Here is a 26,728-nt window from a genome sequence, read left to right as displayed (position 1 = left end):
ACTCCCCCGAGAGGGTGTGGAGCAGGAGAGTGGCCTGAGGTCCCCCAGGTTGCAGGGGCGAGTCCATCCCCCTGGGCCCCAAACCAACTTCCTGCCTCTTGGGTCTCCCCTCGTCGGGTCCCAGCGTCATGCAATTTGGGTCCAGGTGGCTGCCGCGCTCACGGGAGGTCCGTGTCACAGCTGAGGACCACTGAGCTGGAGCACCCGCGTCAGTTAGTGGCCAGTGAGGGCCCTCGGGGTCCCTCCCTCCAGATGCAGCCCTGACGGACATGTAAAGAGCAGCCGGGGCTTCGCGTCCTTGGTAGGAGTGCGAGAACCCCCACCAGTGCCAGGCCTCCTGCCCCAGAGGCCCAGCCATCTGCCCCCCTCTACTGCTGATGCCCCTGGACCGAAGGAGCAGTGACTCGAGGGGCTCCCGGAGCAAGGACTAGGGTCTCAAGTAAGATTCTGACCCAGCAGTACCACTTCCCAGCTTTGGGGTCTTGAAGAAGCCCTGCTGCCCTCTGGAGCCCTGGTCTCTCCGTCTGTGTCCCGGGGGCTACACCGCGGAGGATGCACCTCTGCCGGTCCCTCCCTCTCCCATGACCCAGGGGTCTCAGGTCTCACCCACATCCCCAGAGGGTCTGCTCACCTGGCCCCTGCACTGTGGAGGGTTAAGGTGCCACGGTAAGGGATCCCGCACCCAGCCCCAAGCCCGCCGGGCCACCTGATACCCGGCCTTCAAATATTAATGCGACACCTCCCATTCCCAGCAGCGGCAGCTGGGACAAGCCCCGACAGCCCGGGTGGCTGCAGCCCTGCCTCTGTGGGTCCCCCCGGCCACAGAGCGCCGGGGCTCCTGGGCTCCCCACACGGACTCCTGAAGGACTGGGCCGTGAGGTGCGTGGTGGCCAGGCCGATGGGGTGTCAGGCGGTGCTCCTGCCCAGGGGCCACAGTGGGCGGAGGGTCCCGGTTGGGAGACAAAGGGAGGGGCTGAGGCAGTGGGTGCAGGTCAGGGGTCCTCCTGAGGGCACCCCCGAGCTGGGGTGGCCACCTAAGCTCTGTCCTCCTTGCCGGGAGGTGGGACAGAACGAGGGACACTCAGAGAGGCCGAGGGGCTTGCCCCAGCAGGACGGGCCCTGCACGCCAAGGGCCAGGGCAGGAGCACGCGGGCTTCTTGTTCAGAAACGATGGAGGGTCCCGACGGACGCAGCCGAGCAGCACCCTGCGCTGCAGCACGGGCCCCAGGCTCCCGACGCGGGCAGGCCCACCGCCCTCGGCTCCAGCTCCTGGCACCGCCACAGCCGTGGCCCTACGAGCTGGGGGTGCAGGCCGGGGCAGCCACATGTCAGAGGACATCAGAGTGACGGTGGCGCGGCCAGGACCCCGCGAGTCCACCCTCCAGGAGACGGGTTGGCTGGATTTCAGCTTTCAGCTTTAAACCAAAAAGTGACGAGCCTGGCTGGGTGTCCGCCTGGAGAATCCCTGCTCCCTAAGGAGGGACAGGCTGCGGCGGGAGGGGGCACAGTCCTGCTGCTGACAACCCCCGCGGTGTCACAGCAGCCTGACCCGACGTCTTGCGAGGCTCTCGGAGCTGAGCTGGGGAGGCCACCCAGGTCAAGGGCTCCTTCGGCTGCGACCAGTCGGTGCCCAGAGGCCAGGGGGTGGTGGCCAAAGTCAGGTCTGTGCCTTGCCCTGACATGGGGCAGCGCGAAGGGGTGAGTTTTGGGAGCCCCTGCGGTGCGGGGGGTGATCTTGGTGATCTCTGTTTCCAAGTGGCCTTGCGGAGGGAGCGGCCTGGACGCTGAACGATGGTCCTGGGCGCAGCACCACCACTCTGAGGTGTGGCCACAGCCACACGGCCCCTGCTTGGGGGTCCCTGCTTGGGGTTCCAGGTGTCTCACCATGCTCCCCATGCCCGTCGGCCGGACCTCTGCTCTCCTGTCAGAGGGGCCGTTCCAGGCGGTTGGTCTCAGCACAGAAGTCGGGGACAGTGAGGAAGGGGTGTGCACGTGCACGAGTGTTTATTTGTGTGAGCGTGTATGGGTGTGTGCGGTGCACGCATGTGTGTTGCACACATGTGCACGTGTGTTGTGTGTGTATACGAGCATGTGTGCGTGTGCATGTGTGTGTGCACCCATGTCTCATAAGGCCAGAGAGAGGTGAGCACAAGCTGGACGCCCGGCCCTCACCCAGACCTGGAGCTGCCGGGTTAAGCTGCCTCCAGAGAAAGGCTGTGAGCGAGGCCTTTACACGGGGGTCACCTGGCCGTGGTGCTGGCAGCAGTGAGTGATGGATCGCACACTCAGGGGGTGTGTGAGGGCCCTGGTCACTGGCACGGAGGGGGTGCAGAGACACAGGCGGACAGAGGGAGGGCACCGTCCCTCCTCACACTTACCCCTCTCCGAGCTCTGTTCCAAGATACAGTCTCTGCCCCCACCCGGGAGACCAGCCAAGACCCGAGGCCCCCCACCACCTGCCAGTAATGCCGCTGCCCGAGGCCCACCTGGGCCCCCTGCTGACCGGCTCTGTCCGCCCCCAGGTGCGGCTCCTGATGACGCCACCGCCGCCGCCCTTCCCCCCTCCTCCGCTGTCAGCTGCGAGGGACTCCCCAGAGGACGGGACAAGGGGCTCGGGGCTCCGGAGCCCCACCTGTGAGTACACATCTCCAGGGAAGACCGGCCTGGACCATGGGTGCCAGGAGTGGGCGCTGCCGGCCTCACGTCTGAGGTCCCTCCAGGGGGTGGGCGGGGGGAGCAGCTGACTCCAGGAGCAGGGCAGGGCCAGGAGGCATCCTCCATCACGCAGCCCCAGATGCTCCCAGATTTCCTTCATTGCCTCGGTTCCTTCTTTAGAGTGAGGATCCACATTTTCTATGACGGACACTTGTAATTGCAATTAAATGGCCCCCTGCTCCACCCTGCGGGGTCCCTCTGTGAGCCCTGAGCCCCCAGGGCCTGGCTGTCCTGCCGGGCGCTCATCCCCTCTCTGGGCTTGGGCTTGTCCAGAGGTAAATCTCGAAGGTCAGGTCCCCGGGGCCCCCAGCAGCTGGAGCACCCGTGGGCCAGCAGAGGCAAGCAAGTCACTGGCTCTTAGGGAATCGGGACCATTTTTAGCAAAATGAAATGAAAAACCATGGGAAACATCAGCAGGCACCATATCCGGGAGGGTTAGAGCCTCTTCATGGCCTGGGGTGTGGTTAGACTCCCAGGGGGACTGTGTGTGTGTGACACGCAGGACGTGTTTCTCCACTGCGGTGTGGCCCTGCTGTGCATGTTGGCAGTTGGGGGAGGGGCAGGAAGAGGAGAGCTCTGATCTTTTGCCGGATGGGGCTGCATTAGGTCCCTAGACCCCCGGACCCTAATCCTTCCCACCACCCTCCAGGGACAGGGTGCGGGGTGGGCTGGAGGGTAAACGCAGGCTCTCTAACTGGCCAGGCCCGGGGAGCTCCACAGGTGCCCAGGGACACCCAGCGATGAGTAAGTCTGCCCGGGGCCCCGGGCACTTTCTGGGGGACTGGCTGGGTCTTCGGCTCCAAGCCTAGGGGCCCTTCTGGAAGCCCAGTGCTGCCCCAGGTCCAGCGTTTTCTACCCCTGTCCCCTGCTTTCCTGGGGAAGCCCTGTGACTCGACTTCCCTTCCCTCAGCAGTAGTGACTCCCAGCCCCTGGCCTGCCCAGCCTGACCAGCCTCTTCCAAGGGAGCAGACGGTCCGAGCAGCATCCCCACGGGTCAGCACCAGCACCGTGGCCGTCCCCACGGTACGCCCCCACCTCCACATCCCTGTCTCCCCGTCTCCCCAGCCAACCCTCAAAGCCCCACTGGCCTCCCGTCACAGAGTCCTGTGGGGTCCAGGCCAAGTCACCTCTGGGGCAGAGATGCAGATGTCCGGGGGGCGGGGGCCTGGAGTCTACCCCCTCCTCCCGAGGGGCTCCCACCCAGACCACAATCCACTGGCGGAGGCCAGCACCCCTTTCTCCTTTTCTTTCTGGGCATGAGGCCATTATAAATCCAACCCATCATTTCCTTGAATGGGTCCCAGGAACTCTCAGTCCCTGAGATGTTCTGTGCAAGTCTGGGAAGTGCTGCAAAGTGCTGCCTCTCTTGGAGAGTTACAGTGCACACATTAAAGGCTCTGACAAGTCCTGCAGTTCAGAATTGGCCCCGAGACTTTGTCTATGTAACTGTACCCCAAACGAGTTTGCCCGTCCACATGGCAACCTCCTCTCTCTCTGCCACGCACATAAGGGGAGGAATCTCTGGCTGCATCTCTGAGCCAGCGATCCCCACGCACACACCTGGATCCCACAGCCCACACGGGGAATCCTGGCCTTCAGAGGCAGACGCACACCAGGCTGGGGCTTCTCACCGCTACGGCCTCCTCCCTGGGCCTTGCTCACCCCGTGTGGCCCTCTGCACCGGCCGGGGTGGGGGGTCCCCCGGGGGCTCGGAGTGACCAGCTCTAGTCTGCACAGGGCGAGGACATGGCGGCGGGGGACGCCCCAGACTGCCTGGCGGCGCTGCAGCTGCACAGGCTGCCCTCGGGCGACCTCGACGGGCTGGTGCCCACGCGGGACGAGCGCGGCAGGCCCATCCCCGAGTGGAAGCGGCAGGTGATGGTGCGGAAGTTGCAGGCGCGCCTGGGCGCAGACCCCGCCCCCCAGGCCCAGGTGGGGCCCGGTGGGGCCGGACGGGGCGGGAGAGGGGGCGGGGCCGGGGAGGGGCGGGGCTGGCGGTATAGGGGCGGGGCCGGGGAGGGGCTTGTGGGAGGGGAGGGGCGGGACCGGCGGGAGAGGGGGCGGGGCTAGTGGGAGGGGAGGAAGAGGGGGCGGGGCCTGCGGGAGAGGGGGCGGGGCTAGTGGGAGGGGAGGAAGAGGGGGCGGGGCCGGAGGGGCTGGGGGCGGGGCCGGCGGGAGGGGAGGAGCGGGAGAGGGCCGGGGAGGGGGAATGGGGGCGGGGCCCGGGGAGGGGAGGGGCTTGTGGGAGGGGAGCGGCGGGGCTGGCGGGAGAGGGGGCGGGGCTAGTGGGAGGGGAGGAAGAGGGGGCGGGGCCGGCGGGAGGGGAGGAGCGGAAGAGGGGCGTGGCCGGTTGGGATAGGGGCGGGGCCTGCGGCAGAAGGGCGGGGCGAGAGGGGGAGGGGCGGGGCCCTGGGTAGAGTGGCAGCGGGCAGGAGGCTTTGTCCGGGCAGGTAGACGTGGAAGGTGGGGTGACCCAGGCAGCCCACTGCGTGCCTCTCTGCAGCCCCAGCTTCCTCCTCTGGCGGACGGTGAAGCTGCACCCGATCAGGGAGCTGGGAGCCTCTTCACCTGCGCAGGTGTTACGGCCACGTGTCCTTTTCTCTGACGCTTTTCATCCCCCCTCTACCTTGGGCCAGGCCCTGTTTCAGACAGCGAAGGGGACCGGCCCAGCCCTCCCGGCCCGGCCCATATATTCCAGCAGGAGAGACAGGGTGATTGGGCAGCTGCGCTGGGTGCTTGGGGGCGGGGCAGGTGATTCCAGGAGTCAAGGAGAGAAGCAGAGCCCTACAAAGAGGAGGGGGTGTTCCTTGTGGGTGCTCAGGGGCAGCCTCTCTGGGGAGGCTAGGAAGAAATGAGAGAGGACCCTGTGAGAACCTGGGGCAAGTGATTCCAATCAGAGAGAACAAGTGCAAAGGTCCTGAGGCGTGAATAGGCCGCCAGAGGGAGGACCAGAGAAGGCTGGTGCCTCGGAGCAGAGTGAGCGGGGTGCGATGGGCAGAGGTGAGGTCAGAGAGAGACCAGGCGGGTATTACAGGACTGCTCCCCTTCGGGCTGCTAGGGAGCCTTTGGGAATCTGAACAGAGAAGCTGTGATTTGACTTGAGTGGTAGCAGGTCCCCTATAGCTGTCGTGGGACCTAGAGGGTGGGATTCCTTCTGAATGATGTGTGTTCTAGAACCCTTGGTCTAGAGCGGCCCTGTCCCAACTCGCATGCCAGCCACCTGTGGCCATTTCAATTAATTAAAATGAAACAAAAGTCAGGCTCCGCCTCCTCAGTCGCATGAGCCACATTCCATTTCTGTAGCCGCAGGGGACTGATGGCTACGCGACATCTGTCAGCCCGGAGTGTTGGACAATGCTGACCCGGCGAGAGGGAGTGGGATCCCAGCCTTTGGATCCCTGCGGCTCTGCCCAGTGCCCTGGGCCTGCTGGGCCAAGGGATCAGAACATATCAGGGCAGAGGACTGCCCGGCAGCAGGCCGACCCAGGCCTCCTTCAGGGGGCTCTGAGGTGTATCTGGGGGCTCTGAGCTTTATCAGGGGGCTCTGAGGTGTATCAGGGGGCTCTAAGCTGTAATCAGGGGGTCTAAGCTGTATCTGGGGGCTCTGAGCTGAATTAGGAGGTTCTGAGCTGTATCTGGGGCTCTGAGCTGTATCTGGGGGCTTGGAGCTGTATCTGGGGCTCTGAGCTGTATTGGGGGGCTCTGAGCTGTATCTGGGACTCTGAGCTGTATCTGGGGGCTTGGAGCTGTATCTGGGGCTCTGAGCTGTATTGGGGGGCTCTGAGCTGTATCTGGGACTCTGAGCTGTATCTGGGGGCTTGGAGCTGTATCTGGGGCTCTGAGCTGTATTGGGGGGCTCTGAGCTGTATCTGGGACTCTGAGCTGTATCCAGGCGCTCTGAGATGTAATCAGGGGGCTCTGAGCTGTATCTGAGGCTCTGAGCTGTATCTGGGGGCTCTGAGCTATAATCAGGGGGTCTAAACTATATCAGGGAGCTCTGAGCTGTATCAGGGGCTCTGAGCTGTAATCAGGGGGCTCTGAGCTGTATCTGGGGCTCTGAGCCGTATCAGGGGCTCTGAGCTGTAATCAGGGGGTCTAAACTGTATCTGGGAGCTCTGAGCTGAATTAGGGGGTTCTGAGCTGTATCTGGGGCTCTGAGCTGTATCTGGGGGCTCTGAGCTGTAATCAGAGGGCTCTGAGCTTTATCAGGGGCTCTGAGCTGTATCAGGGGCTCTGAGCTCTAATCAGGAGGCTCTGAGCTATATCAGGGGCTCTGAGCTCTATCAGGGGCTTCTGAGCTGTATCTGGGGCTCTGAGCTGTATCTGGGGCTCTGAGCTGTATCTGGGGCTCTGAGCTCTATCAGGGGGCTCTAAGCTGTATCTGGGGCTCTGAGCTGTATCTGGGGGCTCTGAGCTGTAATCAGGGGGTCTAAGCTGTATCTGAGGGCTCTGAGCTGTATCAGGGGGCTCTGAGCTGTATCCGAGGGCTCTGAGCTGTAATCAGGGGGCTCCGAGCTGTAATCAGGCTGGCACAGAGCCCCCGCCCAGAGAAGCCCAGCTCAGGGTTCCTCTGTGTCTGTCTGTCCCCCGGGCCGTGACATGGAGGGCAGGGCTGGATCCTGGAGCCAGGGCAGCCACGAGGAGACCCCAGAGCAGAGTGGTAGAGGCTCCCCTCTTTGGGGGCTGCTCCCCAACCACAGAAGGCTCTGGAGCCTGGTGGGAGGGCCTGGGAGGGCTCTGAGGAGACAGACCCTTTGGACTGAACAGTGAGGACATGAGACTAGGGGGATGAGAGGACTGGGCCCCACAGGGCGAGTGGCTGCCCTGAGCCCCAGGCTCGGGACTGAGGCTGGCCAATCTCCTCATTTATACTGTAAGTGCAGGCAAGGCCCAGCTGGTATTTGGGGGCTGGGCTGGGGTCCCCAGGAGCGCCTGCGGCCAGGCCACCCTCAGGGGCCCTCTCCCTGCGGCGATGCTACGTGGGCCCCAGCCCCTCTGACCTGACGTCTCTGTGCCCAGGGTGACAGCAGGAGCGTGGGCCCCGCGGAGCAGGCGGCCTGGCGGTACTCGCAGACCCACCAGGCCATCCTGGGCCCCTTCGGGGAGCTGCTCACGGAGGACGACCTGGTGTACCTGGAGAAGCAGATCGCCGACCTCCAGCTGCGGCGCCGCTGCCAGGAGTATGAGAGCGAGCTGGGCCGTTTGGTGGCCGAGCTGCAGGCCCTGCTGCCCGCTCCCCTGGTCAGCATCACGGTCAACAGCCACTTTCTGCCCCGGGGGCCGGGACCAGAGGGTGAGGAGGCCTCCGCCCCAGTGCCCGAGCCCAGGGGCCTCCCGGGGGCCTCGGAGGCCCAGCCCGGCGAGCAGCCCCTGCCCTTCTGGTGCGGCCACATCGCCCGGCTGGTGCGCAGCATGTCTCTGCTGCTGAAGGGCATGAACGGGCTGCTGCAGAGCGAGGAGAAGCCGGCGGGCCGGGCCCCCCAGGAGGCGCTCACGGAGGCCCCCGCCAGCGCCCCCCGGAGCGCAGCACAGCGCGAGATCCAGGAGTGCGGGGTGTCCGTGCAGACACTGCGCGGCCACTTCGAGGCAGCTCCCGGCCCGCCCTGCGCCCTAAACCCAGGCCCCTGTGAGGCAGGAACCCCGCCTGGCCAGTGCCAGAGAGGCTGCTGGCCCTCAGCCCCGGCCCCCAGCGGCAGCGGCGGCCCAACGGCAGCGGCACCCGGGCCGGGCGACGCCGAGGAGGCCAGCGACTCGGGCATCAGCTGCGAGGAGGCCCCGTCCGAGGCGGGGGCCGTGCCCAGCCCCGACCTGGCCAACCTGCGCAAGGAGCGCATCGTCATGCTCTTCCTCAGCCACTGGAAGAAGTCGGCCTACACGCCGGCCCTCAGGACGGCGGCCTGCAGGACCCTGGACGCCCGTCGGGCCAGGCCGCAGGCGCAGGAGGCGGCCGGGGGTCCCGGGGGCCCCTCCCCACCGCCCGGCGAGGGCCCCCGGCTCGGCCACCTGTGGCAGCAGCGGAGCATCATCGCGCACCTGCTGGGCAACTGGAAGGCCATCATGGCCCACGTGCCGGCCCGGCAGCTGCGGCGGCTGAGCCGGCGGCCCCGCGGGCCCCTGTCGCCCGAGCAGTTCCTGCCGCACGTGGACGGGGCGCCCGTGCCCTACGGCAGCCTCACGCTGGACCTCTTCATGCTCGGCTACTTCCAGCTCCTGGAGTGCGACCTGCCGCCCGAGGAGCGCAAGATGCGCCACCTGCTCTGCTTCGAGGTCTTCGAGCACCTGGGCGCCCACGGCTGGGAGTCCGTGCGAGCCTTCCACAAGGCCGTGACCGACGAGGTGGCCGCCGGCCGCCGCGCCTGGACCGACGGCTTCGAAGACATCAAAGCCCGCTTCTTTGGCTCCAGCCGCGGTCCCGCCTGGGACTCCGAGCCCGGCCGCAAGTCGGGCCTCACGCCCCTGGGGCCCCTGCCTCCCGCCGCCGCCAGCGGCAGCCCCGAGCCCTCCGCGCAGAGGCCCGGGTCCGGCGGCCAGAGGCGCAGCTTCAACAGCGAGGACATCTGCGGCTACATCGACCGGAGCTTCGCCTTCTGGAAGGAGAAGGAAGCCGAGATGTTCAGCTTTGGAGAGTGAGACAGCCGGGCGGCTGCCTCGGGGAAGCCGACAGGGGTGGTTTGGGTTTTCTCTGCTCTTTTCCTCTCTGTCACCCACCTGGTGGCCAGGTGAGCCCCGTGTGCAAACGCCGGCCTCTGGCTCTGCCCCGACGGGCCCCTCCGCTGGGCGACTGGGAGTCAGAATCCTCACCCAGAACCTAGGAGGCCCCGCCCGCCCCCAGGGTCCCTGGAGTTAGAGGACCCACCTCCCAGCCCCGGGGCCCCGCCTTGTCCCCCGGCACCGGGGTGCTAGTCCGCTTCCTGGGGGCCTCCCTCCAGCGCCCGGGCTCCTGCTCTCCCACCCCGCGGTTCCTCCAGCGCTGGTGCTCCCCTGCCCACAACCAGAGCCTGCGTCTGCCTCCTCCACCCCCCTGACCTTGGGCCACGGCCCTTCACCTCCCCAGTCCTCTGTCCCCGTCTGTCCCCATCTGTGACGTGGGAGAGCTGGGGGTTGGTGAGATCGGGATTCGATGGGCAGCGGCCTTCCTGCCAGGCCCTCCCAGTCTCTGGGCCGCAGCGAGGCCCACACTGGCGCACCTGCAGTCAGTGCAGCCACTTGCTGTCACCTGCTGTCAGCTCTGCTGCTGTGTCCTGCTCCCACTCCAGAGCATCTGGCCCTGAAAGGAAGGCTCCATGCGGGCCTCCTATCCCGTCCCCCAGAGCCCCACCTGCAGGCTCAGGGGACGGGGCGTAGGAGCTCTCCCCAGAGAGGCAGGGGCCGAAGGGCCTCTGAGCTGCTGGACCCAGAGAGCACGTGGGGGGGGGGGCGGACGTTAGAGGGCGATGAGGTACGGCCCCTACTGTGGCCCCTGGACGTCGTCCACCCCATCCACGAGGGACCAAGGAAAAGACATAGAGTGAACAGGGCGCTAGAAGCACAGGGACAAAACCCAAATGGCGGCCACGGGATGTGGCTTGTCCCGCAGCCCCCACGAGACCCGAGAGGATGCCCCCCCCCAGGCCGTGGGGCCCCAGGATGGCTGGTGCGGAAAGCAGGGGGCTTCAGGGGAGAGATGTAGGTGAGCTGTGCAGTGGCCCCACCAGGCGGGGTGTGGGGAGGAGCTTCCAGCATCTTCCCCCGGGAAACCCTCACCGCAGCCGTGGTCCCTTGGGACAGGGATGCCCTGCAGTGCCCTCCCTGCCCGCAGAGCTTGGAGGGTGGCACGCAACTTGTCAGATGGAGCACACAGAGCCCTCCCAGCCAGCTGCGAAGGTGGGGCTGTGGGGTCGGGGCTGCCCAGGCCGGGAAGGGGGGCGGCTCAGGCCGGGCGCCGTGCACTCCGTAGGGCAGTTGGCTACTCAAGACCCCTGGTCCCGGCCAGACTTCACGATCGTGCTTGCTGGGCGTGGTGGGCGCCTGGTCCCCAGTCCTGGCCATGTCCTTGGCCCCGCAGAGCCGCCACATCCTCATCTGCGGAAGGGGTGTAGCGCTGCCCTACCCCTCCCAGGGCCACGGAGCGGGTGTGTGAGGCCCCCCGGGAGGGGCTCCGTCCCGAGAGGGAGCAGGTTCTAACGAGCGGGATGCCACCTCCAGGCTCTTGGCCCCCAAATGTGACTGACGGAGCCAGATGAGGGCCGGGCTGCCCAGCACTGTCACTGCCTGGACCCGGCCAGTGTCACAAGGTGCCAGACACCCCGAGGTCTCCTTCGCTCCTCGTGTGCCACCTGCAGGACCATGTTGTTCCCAGGGTCTGGCAACAGGGGGGCGGGGGGGGCAGCGGACTCAGGTCAGAGGTGGTGCGGGCCCAGGGTGCTCAGGAGAGCCCGGCACAGGGCCAGTGCAGCTGACTTGGGGTGTCCCTGCCCACTCCTTGTGGCCTTGGCCACGTCTCTCCAGGGCCTGGGGGCCTGGGTCTCCCAGCAGCGGGGTGAGAGCAAGGCCAGCAGGGGGCACCCCCCACCATCCTGGGTTCCAGGGAGACTTGGGGTCAGGGTGTGCTGCCAGGAGAGGGGTGAGGTGGTGGCTCAGACCCAGATTTGAGGTCTGGGAGGTGGGAGAGGGCACCTCTGCCGGGCACCCCGGGGTGACTCCCCAGGTGCCCCTCTGCAGACTCTGCTTCCCAGGAGTCTTACAAAAACATGGTGTCTGGGCAGCAGCCCCAGGAATTCCGAGTCCCTCAGCCGGGGCCTCTGTCCCCATCTGGGTGGGGGTGCTGGGAAAGCTGGGGTGTTTCTCTAAGACGTTCCAGGTCCTGGCCACCCCCAGCCCACTAGCAGCTCACCTGTGGGCAGCAGGTGTTCCTGCAGGAAGGAGTCAGAGGCTGACCCCAGCAAGGCCACACTCTCAGCTCTGGGGCCTGTTTGGTGCCTGCAGGCCTGTCGTCCCGTTGACACAAGCCCCACAGCCCGTTCAGAGGCGCCCAGAGCCGCAGACTTCGGTGAGGGGACCAGGCACGGGGAGGTGAACTTGTTCACGGGGCAAACGCAGGAGCCTCCCCCAGCAAACTGGCAAAGCACCGGGGAAGGACCGCGTCTCTGTCCCTGGCCCGTACATGTGTGCGGGACACACGCAGACAAAACGAAAGGGGTATCAAAGGTGCTGAAGGAACGTCACCGTTTTCCTCATGACTCAAATAAACGTGGCTAAGGACGCGGCTCTTCGATTCCCACTGTACAGGGCGAGTGCAGACTCAGTCTCTTCCTCCTCCTTTTTTTAAATGACTCCGAAGTTCACTTGCAAGGAACAGTGAACAAAGACAGCCAAGGCCCCCAGGGCCCCCGTCCTGACAGCACACCCGTGTGCACCTCCTGCCCCGTACGGCGGCGTTCGACAGAAGTAGGCAATGGAGACTCCCATCCTCCTCACTCGCTAACCGCTGGGGAAAGCCCAGGGCCGAGCCGGGAGCAGCCCCGCGAGGGAGGCCCGTGCAGGGAGGAAGTGAGCCTCCTGCCCCAGTCCAGCCTTCGGATGACGACTGTGCTCCCGCCAACCCCGCGGTGCCCACTAAGGACAGATCCCGAGGCAGAACCACCTGCGAAAGTGCTCCCAGAGTCAGGAAACTGCCCGAGATCACAAGTGTTTGTTGTTTGAAGACGCTAGACTTGGGGCTCACTTGTTACGCAGCGACAGATAACTAATACAGCACACGGGAAGCTTGGAGTAGAAGAGTCACGGAGAGGCATTTCAGAAAGGGAGACGTCAGAACTGTAGAGCAGAAGTCCAGCAAGCACGGTGGTTCCGACCCCCAAAAGACGTGTTGCTCCGACCGACACACCAGAACCCGGAAAGCTGAGATGCTTCACACAGAAACCACTGCCCTCAGCGAGGTGCCACCGCGAATCCGTGGTGGAAAGAAGGAATTTCAGCAACATTCCCGATAGTGCTGGCAAACTATTTGGCGGGGGGGGGGTGGGTGGGTATATGACCTCATGGCAGCCCCCCGCCCAAAATAAGTCCCGGATGGAATAAGAGATATTGTAAGCAGACGACGACGAGGGGGTGGGCAGGTCAGGTGCGCTGGATGGCCTCCCAGCCCGACGGTGCCAGAACGGGTGCAGGGGACCGTGTTCCGTCCTGCCGGGGGAGCTACCCCCGTCCTCCGTGCTAGGCCACCCTGTGGTAGGTGCATCGAGCTGCAAGGACGAGCGCACACTTGGACTTGGTGACTTCACCCTCTGAATCTGTGCCGGGGAAAGAATCACAGAGGCGGCCCCAGATTATTTATCATAGTCCCAAATGACACAACCCGAATGTCCATTAATAGAAGTGACGGGATGTCCCTTCTAATTCTTAAGGTGTGATACATCCCCAGTATGATGAAATTTAAGATCATATTCTCAACGACCGATCGCGTCAGGAACGCTGGAGATGTACCATAGAACGATAAAATAAGACGCACCCGCGCACCCGCAGCCGCCCTAGCGTGGACACGGGCGAGACTGTTAACGGTGATTGTCTTTCCCTGGTCGAAGTGTTCGGCTTCATCTTTTCCTGTGTTTTCCAAATGCCCCACAGTGAACATGTTATTTTTATCATCATAAAAAGAAACAAACGTGTATTTTTGTTTATTTTTTTAAAGATTGTATTTATTTATTCATGAGAGAGAGAGAGAGAGAGAGAGGCAGAGACACAGGCAGAGGGAGAAGCAGGCTCCATGCAGGGAGCCCGATGTGGGACTCAATCCCGGGACCCAGGATCACATGCTGAGCCAAAGGCAGATGCTCTACCGCTGAGCCACCCAGGCGTCCCTAAGCAGCGTATTTTTAAAAACTGCACCACTCGTTAGCTATCTGTGGATAAAGATGTGTTTTGAGCGCCTGGTTTTGAGTTTCCCAAACTGACGAGTCATGGGAGGCGCTAGGCCTCTCCCGCGTCCCTGTCAGCAGAGTACCCTGTCCTCTCGCCTCCCGCCTGCGCTGGGTACACACTAGCGCTTCGTGTTCTGGCTACAAGCACAGGGGCGGGGCGGGAATGACGACTCTGGTCCCCCCAGGGCCTCCCCACTGTGGTCCTGGCCGAGTGGGAGCTGGAGACCTCCATGAGCCCCTTGCCCCCGCGGCCACGTGAGGCTGATGCTGGAGGCTGGGAGATCCTGGGACTATCTGAAACGGGGACGGCGGTGCTGGGCCGGGACTGGGCCGGGCTGAACTGGGCTGAGCTAGGATGAACTGGGATGAACTGGGCTGAGCTAAGATGAACGGGGATGAACTGGGATGAACTGGGCTGAGTTGGGCTGGGCTGGACTAGGCTGGGCTGAACTGGACTGAACTAGACTGAACTGGGCTGAGCTAGGATGAAGTGGCCTGAGCTAGGATGAACTGGGCTGAACTGGGCTGAGCTGGGGTGAACTGGGCAGGCTGGGAAGGGTTGGGGTGGCTGTGACTCAGCGGGACAGGCCGGGGAGGGCGCGTGGACTCCGGAAGCATGAGCGAGCAGAAACGGAAGCACCTTGCGAACTGGTGGTTGATTAGCTAGTCGGCGGCGGCAGTGATCCGTGTAAGACCGAGCTGTAGCCGCCCTGTGCCCGTGGTGAGAACAGGGACCCAGGCTCCCCGCTCACACCCATCTCCTCAGGGCCACGCTGGCAGGACGGGGCCACTGTCGTGCTACCCTAATGCCCTGGGGAAATCAGCTAACTTCGCCAGGTGGGGGGCCGTCTCCCCGGGAGCCGCCGGGGTGTCTCTGTGCTGGGGCAGCATGGGGCCGATCCCCCGGGGCCGCCGAGGCCTGCGCCTGGCTCGGCCTCCCTGAGCCTCCACATCCCAGCACCCTGGCCTCCCTGGGCTGCGGGCTCCTGTGCACCCGCAGGCCCCTGGCCGGGAAGCTGCGCCCTGACCGTTGCATAGGGCCTTGGGTGCCACAGTGGCCGAGCGCCAGGTGGGAGGGCTTCCCCTGTGGCCGCGGGGAGCAAGGCTGCAGGCCAACGCGGCCGTATTTTTAGATGACCCCATTTCTTTGCCGCCTTTGGCTCCCACGACTAACGGTGACGCCAGGGCTGCCCCAAGGCCAAAGCCGCGGTGTGACGCGGAGCCTCCGGATCCAGGGTCCCCGTCAGCAGCTGCTGAAGCCCTCAGGGACGCCTCCTCCGTACCTCCCTGGACGCCGCTTTAACCACCAAAGATGTCCCCACCACCCCCAGGGACCCCGAGTTTCGAAAGCCTTTGCTCACCAACCTGCATTTCCCCGTGAGAGTCACCTTTCCCCGGTTGGCAGGTGAACGGAAGGCCACTTGGGTACCTGTCAAGAACCCTTAGAGAAGCCAGGACACCAGGCCCTGAGCTGGGCCTCCACGTGCCCCCGAGCCTCCAGCTCAGGCTCTACAGGCCCCCCCCGAATGCCTCCCGGTGTCCGCCCTGGTCCCTGGGGGCCCGGAGGCCTCGGCCTCCCTGACGGGGCCTTCAGAGCGGACAGCCTGGGAGGAGCGGCACCTCCGCCCCCGCAGCCCCTCCCTCCCAGTGCAGACGGTGCTAAAAATACCCTCTGTCCGTGCCCACGTGGGGCCCAGCCCAGCCCAGGCCAGCCCAGCAGGCCCTCTGTGGCCTGAGTTCTCAGAGGTCCAGGGGCCAACGGAGAGGTAGGGTCCCAGGGGCTCGGGGGGTGGGCACCGGGGAACGGGAGGTGGGAATTGGGGCAGGAGCATGGTGGGGGGATACCGCGGGGTGCAGGGATCACAGCTGGGGACACAGCCCCCGCCCTGGGCAAGCCGGGCCCCTCGGGGTGCGGGGCGGGCTCAGCCGGCACACTCCCGCGGTGTCCTGGCCCGAGAGGTGGGCGCGGGGAGGCCGGGCCACCCCTCCAGCCGCAGCCAGGACCCCAGCGTCCAGTCGGTGGCTGTGGCTGGCTCCAGGCCGGTTGTGTCCCGTCTGCTCAGGCCCTGCTCACTCCCGGCCTGGGCCAGAACGAGGCCGAGGCTCAGACCCTCCAGAAGCCCCCGCCCCGTCCGTAATGGGACCGCAGGGGACAGGTGTCAACAGGCGGGGCCGAGGCCCTGCGGGCAGCTGGGGGGCACTCTGCCCAGGGGCCCCCGAGGCTCTAGCAGCTGGCACGGGGGGCGCCAGGAATGTGACACCGCGGGCGCGGTGGCCGGGGGCTCATCTGTCGGCGGCCTTCCCCGGGAGGGGGTCAGGCCCGGGGCCCCGACCTGCCCTGTCCTGGCTGGGTTCTTGGGGCCTGTCCCGCTCTGGCGGGGCGCTGAGGGGGGGGAGGGGAAGGGGCCCGGCCCCCACCCCCGCCTCAGCCCCAGGCTTGGCAGGGCCCTCCCTGCCCCTTGGCACCCACAGCTCCACTTCACGGGGCTTTCTTACTTAGACCACACTGATGCCACCGAGTGTCTCGCTCCCCGGGGGCCCCGCTGGCCCCTCTTCCCCTTGATGGCCCCGGAAGGCGCCCCCTGGTTGACAGACCATTTCCCAGGGGTGCAGCCTTTTTGCAGTTGTAAGAACGGGGTGAAATTTGGGGCAGCTTTCTTGGGGTGAAACGTCAGGAGTACAGAAACGAAGATGCACGTAATCAAATAAGCCAGCAGTGGATTTGCTGAGTCGGATGATACAAACACTGATTCAAAATCGCTCTCCAGAAAGTTCCCCTTCATTGCAACTGCCTTTACCAACCTGCACCCTGTAACCTGGGGGTTCAGTGCGTGGACCCCGGGCCTGGCTCCCCCACTCCCTCGCTGCGTGGCCTTGGACTAGTGACTTGAGCCTTTTGTGCTCGTGTTTCCCACCTTTACGTGGACCCTAGGAGCCCCTGCCTGTGGGGTTGTCGCACAGGCCCGGTGGGGAGAGCACATGTCCCCCTTGAGACGTGGGGAGCGCTGTGACCACAGGGCCCCCTCCCCCACCAGCCTCTGGATCTGCAGTTGAGGAAACCAGGACCAAGGTCACCCGGCAAGGTCACGGCAGTCCCAGGTTCCATGTAACTGTGGGGAGCGAGGATCGGTGGGGCAGGAAAGCTTTCAAAGGCCCTCATCACCCTCCCCAGCAGGGTCAGATCGGGGAGCAGAGGAAGCCACTTGGAGGTGGGGCCCACAGGGATCCCCATGCTCCAGGGGGTCTGTCCTGCGTCGCCCAGAGTCCTGGCGGGGTCCAGCTGGCCTCGTCCCGCCCCGGTTGCCCGGCCAGGGGAAGGTCTCTGGCCCTCTCTGAGCCTCAACGTTCTCCTGTAAGACGGGACTAACACGGAGCCAACGCACAGGCCCAGGGGCGGGGGAGGTGAGGTGCCGGGCGGGGCACTTCCACATCCACGATGCTCAGCCCGTGTTGGCTGAAGATGGAAACGGCCAGACGGATGGGCGACTCGGGCTGATGAGCCATGTGCTGCGCCGCTGACCCTCCCTCCTGTCTCCACAGGACCGGGGTGCAGGTGGGTGGCAGGGCCCCACGCCAGCGGCGGCCGCAACCATGGTGCGCACCGTGGACGACCTGGACTTCCACCTGCCCTCGCACGCCCAGGACATGCTGGACGGCCTGCAGCGGCTGCGCTCTCAGCCCAAGCTGGCCGACGTCACGCTGCTGGTGGGTGGCCGCGAGCTGCCCTGCCACCGCGGCCTCCTGGCGCTGAGCAGCCCCTACTTCCACGCCATGTTCGCGGGCGACTTTGCCGAGAGTTTCTCGGCGCGCGTGGAGCTGCGGGACGTGGAGCCGGCCGTGGTGGGGCAGCTGGTGGACTTCGTGTACACGGGCCGGCTGACCATCACTCAGGGCAACGTGGAGGCCCTGACGCGCACGGCCGCACGCCTCCACTTCCCGGCCGTGCAGAAGGTCTGCGGCCGCTACCTGCAGCAGCAGCTGGACGCCACCAACTGCCTGGGCATCTGCGAGTTCGGGGAGCAGCAGGGCCTGCTGGGTGTGGCTGCCAAGGCCTGGGCCTTCCTGCGGGAGAACTTTGAGGCCGTGGCGCAGGAGGACGAGTTCCTGGAGCTGCCCCAGGACCGGCTGGCCACCTGCCTGGCCAGCGAGCTGCTGCAGGTGCAGCCGGAGCAGAGCCGGCTGGAGGCCCTGCTGCGCTGGGTGCGCCACGACCCCCGGGGCCGGGCTGCCCACCTCCCCGAGCTGCTCAGCCTGGTGCGCCTGGAAGCCGTGCCCAGAGCCTGTGTGCAGCAGCTGCTGGCCACGGAGCCGCTGATCCAGGAGTCAGAGGTGTGCCGGGCGGCCCTGTCCCAGGGCCATGATGAGGTGAGCGAGGGGCACAGAGGGGAGCCCCGGAGGCCCCACCCTGCACGGGGATGGAGAGGACAGAGCGCATGGCCCCAAGGGGCCCTCAGCCTTGCAACTCTACCTGCCTTGGGCTGATTACCTGTGAGGGCATCGCGATTCACCCCCTGTGCTCCCGTGTGTCCCACACCCTGGACGTGGGAGGAAGGGGAACCCAGGAGCGCTTGTTCTCACCCCGGGTCAGAGCCCACAGCTCGCTGGGGACAAACCTGGGAGCAGACCGAAGGCAGCATGAGAAAGGCCAGAGCTGGGCTGTGGGCATCCCGGGAGGGGTGGCCAGTCTGGGAGGGCTCTCTGGAGGAGGCGGCTTCTCAGCCTGGCCCCAGAGGAGGAATAGGAGCTTGGCAGGAGGGAAAACCATCCAGGAAGATGGCACAGCTTGTGCACAGGTGAAGAGGCACAGATGGGCATGGCAGCGGGCCACCACCTGCCCCTTAGGAAGCTGCTTGAACGTTCATGGGGTGCAATTTCCTATCTGCTGGCGGCGAGCCTGGCAGGCAGGGCAGCTCTGGACACGCTGGACGTGACCGAGCGTGACAGAGCCAATGAATCCGTCTGTGGCTGGGCAGCCGGCTCGGGGCCTTGCTCTGGAGGAGTCCTCAGGGGTCAAGTCTGCAGACAAAGCTGTGGCTCAGGCCAGGTTCAGGGTGGGTGGCGGCAAAGTACTACCGGGTGCTGCTGTCAGGCACCACGGGGCACAGCGGGCTGGCCTGGGGCTGGCGCCAGCTTGGGACCCTGTCCCCGCGAGGCGGACCCCTTGGAGTTGCGGCCGTGGGAGGTCCAACCTTGTGCGGGGGGGGCAGGCACGCGGGGGAGCCCTGGGGTCCCGGGAGCTCGGGGCAGTGGCTCCTTACCAACCCGGTGGGAACCCTCCGAAAGTCCCGCCCGGCCGGGGTCATCCTAGCTCAGCAGCCACATGCTGGCCCGGGAGAGGCACCGGGGGCGGAGTCGGGGTGGCTCCCGGGTGGGTGCAGGAACGCCTCTAGCAGGCCTGCGGGGGCTGCTGGGAGGGAGTGGCCCTCAGGTTCGGGGCACACGTGCACCTGCTGCGCCATCTCCCCCGGTCCTGAGCATTTGCCACCATCCCCGGCCCCACGGTGCTCACACACATGTGCTCACACACACACGGGCACAGACGCTCCCACCCCCCACGCGTGTGCACCAACACAGCTGCCCCCAGAAGTCCTGCCTTAAAAAATGCCCCCGAGGCCTGGGAGCACCGAGGGCCCCTCGCGGGGGGATGCAGTCACCTGCGCCCTAACCCCGCCTTCCTGCCCCCGCCCCCCAGGCGCTGCTGGCCCTCCCGCAGAAGCTGGACGAGGTCCTGGTGGTGATGGGCGGGCGGGCGCTGGAGGAGGACGAGGAGGGTGCCGAGGAGCCCACCCCTCACCCCAGGAACTTCGCCTTCTACAACACTAAGGCCAGTGAGTACCCCTCACGCTGTCCCCGCGGCCCCGCGTGAGCCACCCCTGTCCCCTGTGCAGGGGGAGGGAGTGACGGGCACAGAGAGCAGGCCGTCACGGGGAGGGGAGGTGGACAGCGGGGCTCTGTGGGCCCCTCACCCTCCGGCCAAGGCCCAGCTTCGGCCTCCTGGGCCCTGGAGGGTCTGCTGCCCAAAGCGCCCTGGGTGCCCGGGAACCCTGACCCCAGGGACGACAGGCAGCGGGGCTGCAGGTGGGCCGCAGGGTAGGAGCCCGGGCACGAGGTCAGCTCCAACAGCCCCAGCCGCGGCCTTCCAGCAGGTCATCCTCGCTGTGGAACGGGCTCCTGGCGTGGCTGGAATGAGGACCCCACGGGCTGGGGCCCCAACCCAGGGTCACCCGGGTAAGGGGGGGTAGGAGGGTAGCCGAGTCTCTGGAGGGGCCACGTCAGCCCTTGGCAGCTCCTCCGGGAGCTCTGATGAGCCTCTGCTGGTGCCCCGGGGCCACCGGGCCGGTCACCAGCCACCCCCGTGGCGTCAGCGGCTGGCGGGTTCCAGGACGCGTGAGGCCGGCTGTCCCAGGTCAGGGGCTGACAAGGGGATTTGGGCGCTGACGTCAGGAGATGAGCTCTGCTGGCTCGACCCGGGAGCAGCTGTCCCTCCAAGCCCGAGGGGAGGACGGCAGGGGGCACACTGACAGGCAAAGGCCTGGTGACGGCCGCGCAGGCCTCACCCTGGGGTGACACACACATGAGTCAGGGGGACATGCAGTCCCTGCCCAGAGGACAGGTGCCCAGCAAGGCCCGGAGATCTGCACGTCCTAAGACGGTCGTAAACAGTCCACGGCCACTTCCCAGGGGACCGCCCCACGCCGGGTCTTCCTCAGGCCTGACCTGAGCGCCCAAAACGCGGCCGTTTCGTCGGAAAAGCATTTGCTCATCTCTCGTCTCAGCTTAGGCTCACGTAGCTCTTTCTTGAAGCTGAGCCCGACGTGGGTGTGTGACCCTGCCCGTGGCCGTAGTGACAGTAGTCCTCAGGGACCTTGACGGACCAGGTCCTCTTCTCTGCTCCCCCCGCCTCCCGGTGAGGTGGGAACCACCCCCTGCACAGAGGACCGGGCGGAGGCTCTGGGTTCCCCGGGCCCACACAGCGGCACGCGAGAGCTGGGGTCTGGACTCGCCGTGTGTGCTGCAAGGCCCCCGGCACCCTGGGTGACCCCGGCACCCCCACCGGCACACAGCGCAGAGGGTGCTCAGGGTGAAGGAATGAACGATGAGTGGGGAAGTGAATGAACGAATGGTGGCCGTGTTCTAACCCACTAGTGACCAGAGGTCAGGCCCTTTGACCCGCTACCCCGTCTGGCCGGTGGGACCCAACCCAGGGGGTCAGTGAGGTCGCCTGCAGGTCAGAGCGAGACCCGGACCCCGGAGCCAGGGCAACCTCCCTGCACAGCCCGGGTGCAGTCCTGTGTCCAGTCTGGGTGCCGGGCTCCGGGGGCGGCGTGGGGTGGGGGGCGCCGGGAGGCCGCACCAGGCCTGGTGGGGGCTTGTGGAGCAGCCAGGGTGTCCCCCCACCACCCTGCAGCCGGCCGAGCCCGCCCCTCGGCCCTCCCAGGGGGAGGGAACAGCCCTGCTCCCACCGAGCCGGAAGAGTGCCGGGTGTGGGGGTGGCGAGGGGACGCCCCGGCAGCGAGCTCAGCCACCCTGACCCCTCTGCCCGTCTCTTCCGGCCAGAGAGGTGGATGGCGCTCCCCGACTTCCCCGACTACCACAAGTGGGGCTTCTCCCTGGCGGCGCTCAACAACACCGTCTACGTCACAGGTGCGCAGGCGGCGGCTCGGTCGGGCAGCTGACCAGCCTGACACCCCGAGACTCCGCTCTCCCCTTCCGCTGCGTCAGGAACCTTCCACACTTTTCTGTGATGTGCAAACGAGGACAGTTAAAATCCACGGGTGCACACGTGGGCACAGGGGACCGTCCCCCGTTCTGTGTGGCGCGTGAAGCCAGGGTGGACTGGCTCGCCCCTGCACCCGGGGCCCCCCAGGGGGAGCTCCCTCTGCTCTAGTGTATCTTGGAGCTCGGGGGCCCGTAGAAAGTCTGATTGGGGAAAGCAGCCGCTGATGAAGATCTGGAACCACCGATCCCGTCCTCCTTGCTTACAGGGCAGGGAGGGACCGTCCAGGTCACACAGCTGCCCTGTGCCACCTACAGCCCCCCACCCCGCCCCGGCCCAGAGTCTGGCACCGTGGGGACCCAGCAGGGGGGGAGGCAGCAGGATGAGCCTGGAGAGCCCCGGGCTGGGGGGCACTGAGGTCACAGACTCTCTCTCCAGGGGGCTCCCGGGGCAGCAAGACGGACAGCTGGTCAACCACCCAGGCCTGGTGCTTCCCCCTGAAGGAGGCCGCCTGGAAGCCGGTGGCCCCCATGCTGAAGGCCCGCACCAACCACGCCAGCGCCGCGCTCAACGGGGAGATCTATGCCATCGGAGGTAAGGCCTCCTGCTCCCAGAGCCCCTGGGAGCCTCCCCAGCCCATGGCCTCGCCGGGGACCAGGGAGCCCCGCTGACCTCAGGGGCCGCAGAGGCACGGCTCCCCATGCTGCCCTCGGGAGCTCGCCGTCGGCGGTAAGCCGGGCTGTGCCCCCTGCGACCTGGGCATCCCGGGGGGAGGCTCAGGCTTGAGCCCCCAGAGCCAACTCCAGCGTGGATCCTGGAAACAGAGCGATGGTGGGGCGCACTGCAGCCTTGAGCTGCCGGCAGAGACGAGCACCCCCATCCCCAGAACCTTCTGCTCAGGGTCACCCCCTCTGTGAAGCCCCTGGGGGCAAGAGACCCACAACACACACACCCCCGCTGTGCCCCCTCTCCCGTTGCACCCCCGGCCTGAGCACAGAGGCCCACCTTGTCCCCTCTTGCGTCCCAGAGCCGTGGCTAGGAGTCACCCCGGGGACCCTTCCAGTTAGATAAATACTGAAAAACAAGAGGATCGGCTGAGCAAGCACTTGCCGAGGCCTCTGTGGGTGACGGACCGGCCTTGAGGCCACTGCCAAGAGCCCCACCTGTCCCGGCCAGCCCCATCCCCCGCGATGGCTGCCGAGCCCGCCCCGAGAGCGGGAGAGGACACCCGGGGGCCTGAGCCCAACCTCCAGCATCCCCCCCGGCCCCTCGCAGCCCTGACCCCCCAACCCCGCAGGCACCACTCTGGACGTGGTGGAGGTGGAGACCTACGACCCCTACACAGACACCTGGACGCCCGCCAGCCCCGCCCTCAAGTATGTCAGCAACTTCTCTGCGGCCAGCTGCCGGGCCAGGCTGTACCTGGTGGGCTCCAGCGCCTGCAAGTACAACGCGCTGGCCCTGCAATGCTACAACCCTGTCACAGGTGGGGGACATGGGCCCCGGGGCACGGACAGGCAGGGCCACCAGCCCCTGCTACCATGGCTTGGGGTCGAGCGGCAGGGGATGCAGGCAGGGAGCCACGGGCCCCCACCCAACCCCTCCTTGCAGGCCACAGTCCCACTCGGCAGGCAGGCGGGTGGGGGCCCCGGGGATGGGTGGGCCCGGGGGTGCAGGGAGCCGCCAGTCACAGGCCTCTTACAGATGGCTGCAGCCCCATCAGAGCGGATGAGGCAGGGGAGGGAGGCGGGAGCCCAGGGGCAGGGACCCAGGGGGTGGGTCACAGGCACAGAGCCACAGCCCCCCCCAGCCTCGAGGTGTGGGGGCCGGGAGGCAGAGTTCCCAGGGCAGGTGACGGGGAGCCCATCTCAGGTCCTGAACGCCACCTGGCTGCTGCGTCTGCCTGGAACTGGCCCCACAGGCCGGGAGCAGTGGCCCGACCTGCAAGTCTTGGTGGGCGCCCGCCTGGGCTCTGGGCCCCGGGGCCCGGGTAGAGCTCGGCTGGGCTCTGTGGCTCAGTGGCCTCCTGGCCCTGCCCCTCACCCCCTCATCCCCGGGATGGGGGACATGACTATAGAACCCATTTTGCAGAGTGGGTGTAAGGGTGCCCAGGGCCGGTGGGGCCCGTAGCCACCTGAGCTGTCCAAGCCCCCTGGTGAAGGTGGGCCCCGTGCCGTGTCCCCACAGATGCATGGAGCGTGATCGCCTCGCCCTTCCTCCCCAAGTACCTGTCGTCACCGCGCTGCGCCGCACTGCAGGGAGCACTCTACCTGGTTGGCGATAACACCAAGAAGGTCTACGTGTATGACCCCGGGGCCAACCTGTGGCAGAAGGTGGGTGTCAGGCTCGCCTCCCAGGGCGACACCACCTCCCGCCCAGGACTCCTGTCACTGCAGAGCAGAGAGGCCCTGGGGACGCTGGGGGCTAGGGGTGTCACCACGGGAGCCGACAGTGAAGGGCTTGCTGAGGCCCAGGGCCCGGGCTGAGCCCCCGTGAGGACAGGAGAGCCAAGGACCGAGGGCTCCTGGTCCCCAGGGGTGCTCTGTCCCCAGCACCCCAGGGGTGGGCTGTTCTCTGGGAGCAAACCCAGGCTGAGCCAGGGGTGCTTCGGGGACAGCTGTGGCTGAGAAGGCCCTTCTGTCCTGGTTGGCCGGGCCCCATGGGGTGGCCATGCAGGGAGAGGACGGATGGTGTCCAGAGCCCATGGCAGTGGCCTCAGCACTAGCCCGACACCCCGGGCCTGCCCTACCTGCCTTAAGATTTTCAATTCCTAGAGGCCTGAGGAGGTGGCCCTGGCCGGCTGGCCCAGAGCAGGGCCCCTGCCACCCTGCTGCCTGCAGCTGTCCCCGGGCGTCAGCACTCAGCTGCCCGGAGGCCCCCATCACAGGGACAAAACAGGTGCAGGGTGGCCCCTGCCAGGCGGGCACTTTCTTTCTTTCTGGGCCCTCCCAGCTGGACCATGGCCAGGCCTCTGCAGGGCCCACGCCGCTGCTCCGGGGGGCATCGCAGCCACGAAGGGCTCTGCTTTGCCCTCCGCAGGCCTGGCGGGGGGTGGGCTGCCCGTTAGCGTCCTCACGTGGAGGCCACCACCGGGCCTCCTCCTTCCCGCGCACACTGGGCTCTTCCAGGAGCGCCCACACCTGTCTGGCCTCTGGCCCTCACCTCACAGGCCCCGCCCAGGGCACCTCTAAGGCCAGGGCTGAGGTAAGAGGTACGGGGCCAAGTGAGGGTCCCAGGGCCCCAGCGGCCCCTCGTGTGTGTGTGTTGGGGTCAGAGCTGTGGCCACACCTGTCCCGTCCCAGAGAGGCCCGGCCCAGAACTCGCCCGGGGACGCAGCTCCAGGCTCAGTCTTCCATGTCCCCCCCACCCCGCCTGACACCTCGGCTTCCCCCACCAGTGAACTGGGGCCTAAGAGACCACGGGGCCTGGAACAGTGTCCTGGGGTTGTGGGCCGGAGAGAAGCGCAGTGGGCTGTCCCCACTAGCGGGGCAGGCACAGGGAGCCTGGCTGAGCTCCCAGGTGGCAGGAGTCCCGGCGTCCCCGCGTCCCCGCAGGGCATCCCCGTGCCCCACCCGAGCCCCCCCCCACCTGCTGCCGCCCCACGGGCCCTGACCACGGCCCACCCGCAGGTGCAGTCGCTGCACAGCCTGCACGAGAACGGCGCGCTGGTGCCGCTGGGCGACGCGCTGTACGTGACGGGCGGCCGCTGGCAGGGCATGGACGGCGACTACCACGTGGAGATGGAAGCCTACGACCCCGGGCGCGATGCCTGGACCCGCCACGGCTCCCTGCCACGCCTCTGGCTCTACCACGGGGCCTGCACCGTCTTCCTGGACGTGTCCAGGTGGACGCAGCCCTTCGGCCCGGCCCAGGAGCACTGAGTGGGGGCCCAGCTGCGCCCCGACCTGTGTCTGGTCAGGCTGGGCCCGGCCCCCGGGGACGCCAGGGAAGCCGCCCGGGTGCCCACAGCCACCGCGCTCACCGCGCAGCGAGGCTCGGGCTCCGGCCCAGGCCCTTTGACGTCGGGCGGGAGCCCAGGGGCTGGGCTGAGCACTGCAGGACCCTGCGCTCTCCAATGGTGACTGTCCCCGGTGTGTGTCCCCTCGGGGCTCCTGAAGGACTTGCAGCACACAGCCAAGGTCCCGGGGTGCGTCGGCCCGGGCCCCTGGGCCTGCCTGGCCCACAGCTGTGTGACCACGGCCCTCAGCGGCCCGTCTCTGGGCCTCAGGCTGCACGTCCCCCGCCCCGGGAAGGGAGGAGGCGGGGCGGGGCGGGGCCAGGAGAGGGGGCGCTGCCTGTGTGGGTGTTGAGGGGACCGAGGGTGAGCAGAGGGGCTGCTCTCCGGCCAGGAGTTCCCCTGCTTCTCCAAGGCGACAGTGGAAGTGCCCAGTGCAGGCCCTCGAGGGGAGCGGAGGGGGTCCTGCTGCGGCTTCTGGGGAGGCCTCTTGTTGGTGCTTCGCTCCCGGTGCCGCCTAAGCGAGGGGCGCACCCAGGGGGCTCCTCCTGCCAGCACGTGGCGGGACTCTGGGTGCCTCGCGTCTGCCCCAGAGCCCCCGAGTCTGATTGGGGTCCCACATGGACCCGGTTCAGCGCCCCTGCTCCTTCTCAGGGTCCGTAACGAGGTATCCCAGGGAGGGGCTCTCACCGGCTGCTGCGAGCTGCGTCAGGGACACGGGCTCCAGTCGGGGGTCCTAGGTCCAGCCCGCCTCCAGCCCTGGCCCTGCTTGAGCTCGGGACCTCCCCGTCCCTCTGGACTGAGTTTCCTGTCTTGAAGGCTCTTCTTCGAAGCCTCCTGGGGACCAGAGGGGCCTCTGACATCCCGCATTCTGGGGAAGGAGTCCCTGGGTCCCTCCACAGCCACCTTGTCACAGACCTGCCTCCTCTTGCCCCTTTCTTGTGGGAGAATTGAATTTGCCTCCCCCTCCCACCCCCCAGGGCCTAGAGCAGGGCCTCCCGGGGGGCTGCTTCCAAAGGAGCAAGAGCCCCAGATCTGAGGCCGCCTGGTCAGCGGGTGGAGTGGATGAAAATGAAGGTGATGGTTTCCGGGATCCTCGAATCTTTCCGTCCGGACATCTTCTGCAACGTTTTCTGAACAGTTGTTGAAGGGACTCAGCCAAATACCGTTTCAAAAGACTTGATGTGTCAATGGACTTCTTTTTTTTTATCGCGAATGGATAGTTGAAGGGTGTGTTCTAGACTATGGCCTGCCTCGGCTCCTGCACACCTCCTGGCAACGGGGGGCGGGGGGCAGTGCCTGGGGTGGGGAAGCACATCCCACCCCAGGGCCTGCTCCTCACCTTTGGGTGCCAAACTGCCCCTCGTCTGATTGGCTGAGCCGCCCCTATTCAGGGGCACCCGGGTCAGCCCCATTGTGCCCTATGGGGTCCCAGAAGGAAGC

At 66.5% G+C, this 26,728-nt stretch overlaps 2 protein-coding genes across 2 annotated transcripts in view; both read left to right on the top strand.

Annotated features, from left to right (window-relative positions):
- The window catches only part of ESPNL (espin like), a 29,261-nt gene extending 15,900 nt beyond the window's left edge, over positions 1-13,361 (top strand). Inside the window, 4 exon segments of the mRNA XM_041766057.1 lie at positions 2,523-2,634; positions 3,629-3,738; positions 4,453-4,647; positions 7,735-13,361. Coding sequence (XP_041621991.1) covers positions 2,523-2,634; positions 3,629-3,738; positions 4,453-4,647; positions 7,735-9,345 — 2,028 coding nt within the window. The 3' untranslated portion in view covers positions 9,346-13,361.
- Positions 13,362-15,271: 1,910 nt separating this feature from the next.
- On the top strand, positions 15,272-26,463 carry KLHL30 (kelch like family member 30). The gene is made up of 8 exons (XM_041768284.1): positions 15,272-15,379; positions 17,154-17,978; positions 19,306-19,441; positions 21,171-21,257; positions 21,769-21,924; positions 22,628-22,816; positions 23,518-23,663; positions 24,960-26,463. The coding sequence occupies exons 2-8, from the start codon at positions 17,205-17,207 to the stop codon at positions 25,209-25,211; spliced, it is 1,740 nt and encodes a 579-aa protein (XP_041624218.1). The 5' UTR covers positions 15,272-15,379; positions 17,154-17,204; the 3' UTR covers positions 25,212-26,463.
- Positions 26,464-26,728: the final 265 nt, after the last annotated feature.

This window comes from Vulpes lagopus, chromosome 8, assembly GCF_018345385.1.
Source record: "Vulpes lagopus strain Blue_001 chromosome 8, ASM1834538v1, whole genome shotgun sequence".
Taxonomy (NCBI): domain Eukaryota; kingdom Metazoa; phylum Chordata; class Mammalia; order Carnivora; family Canidae; genus Vulpes; species Vulpes lagopus.
Note: the sequence above shows the minus strand (reverse complement) of the source record. Positions and strands in the feature narration are given on the sequence as shown.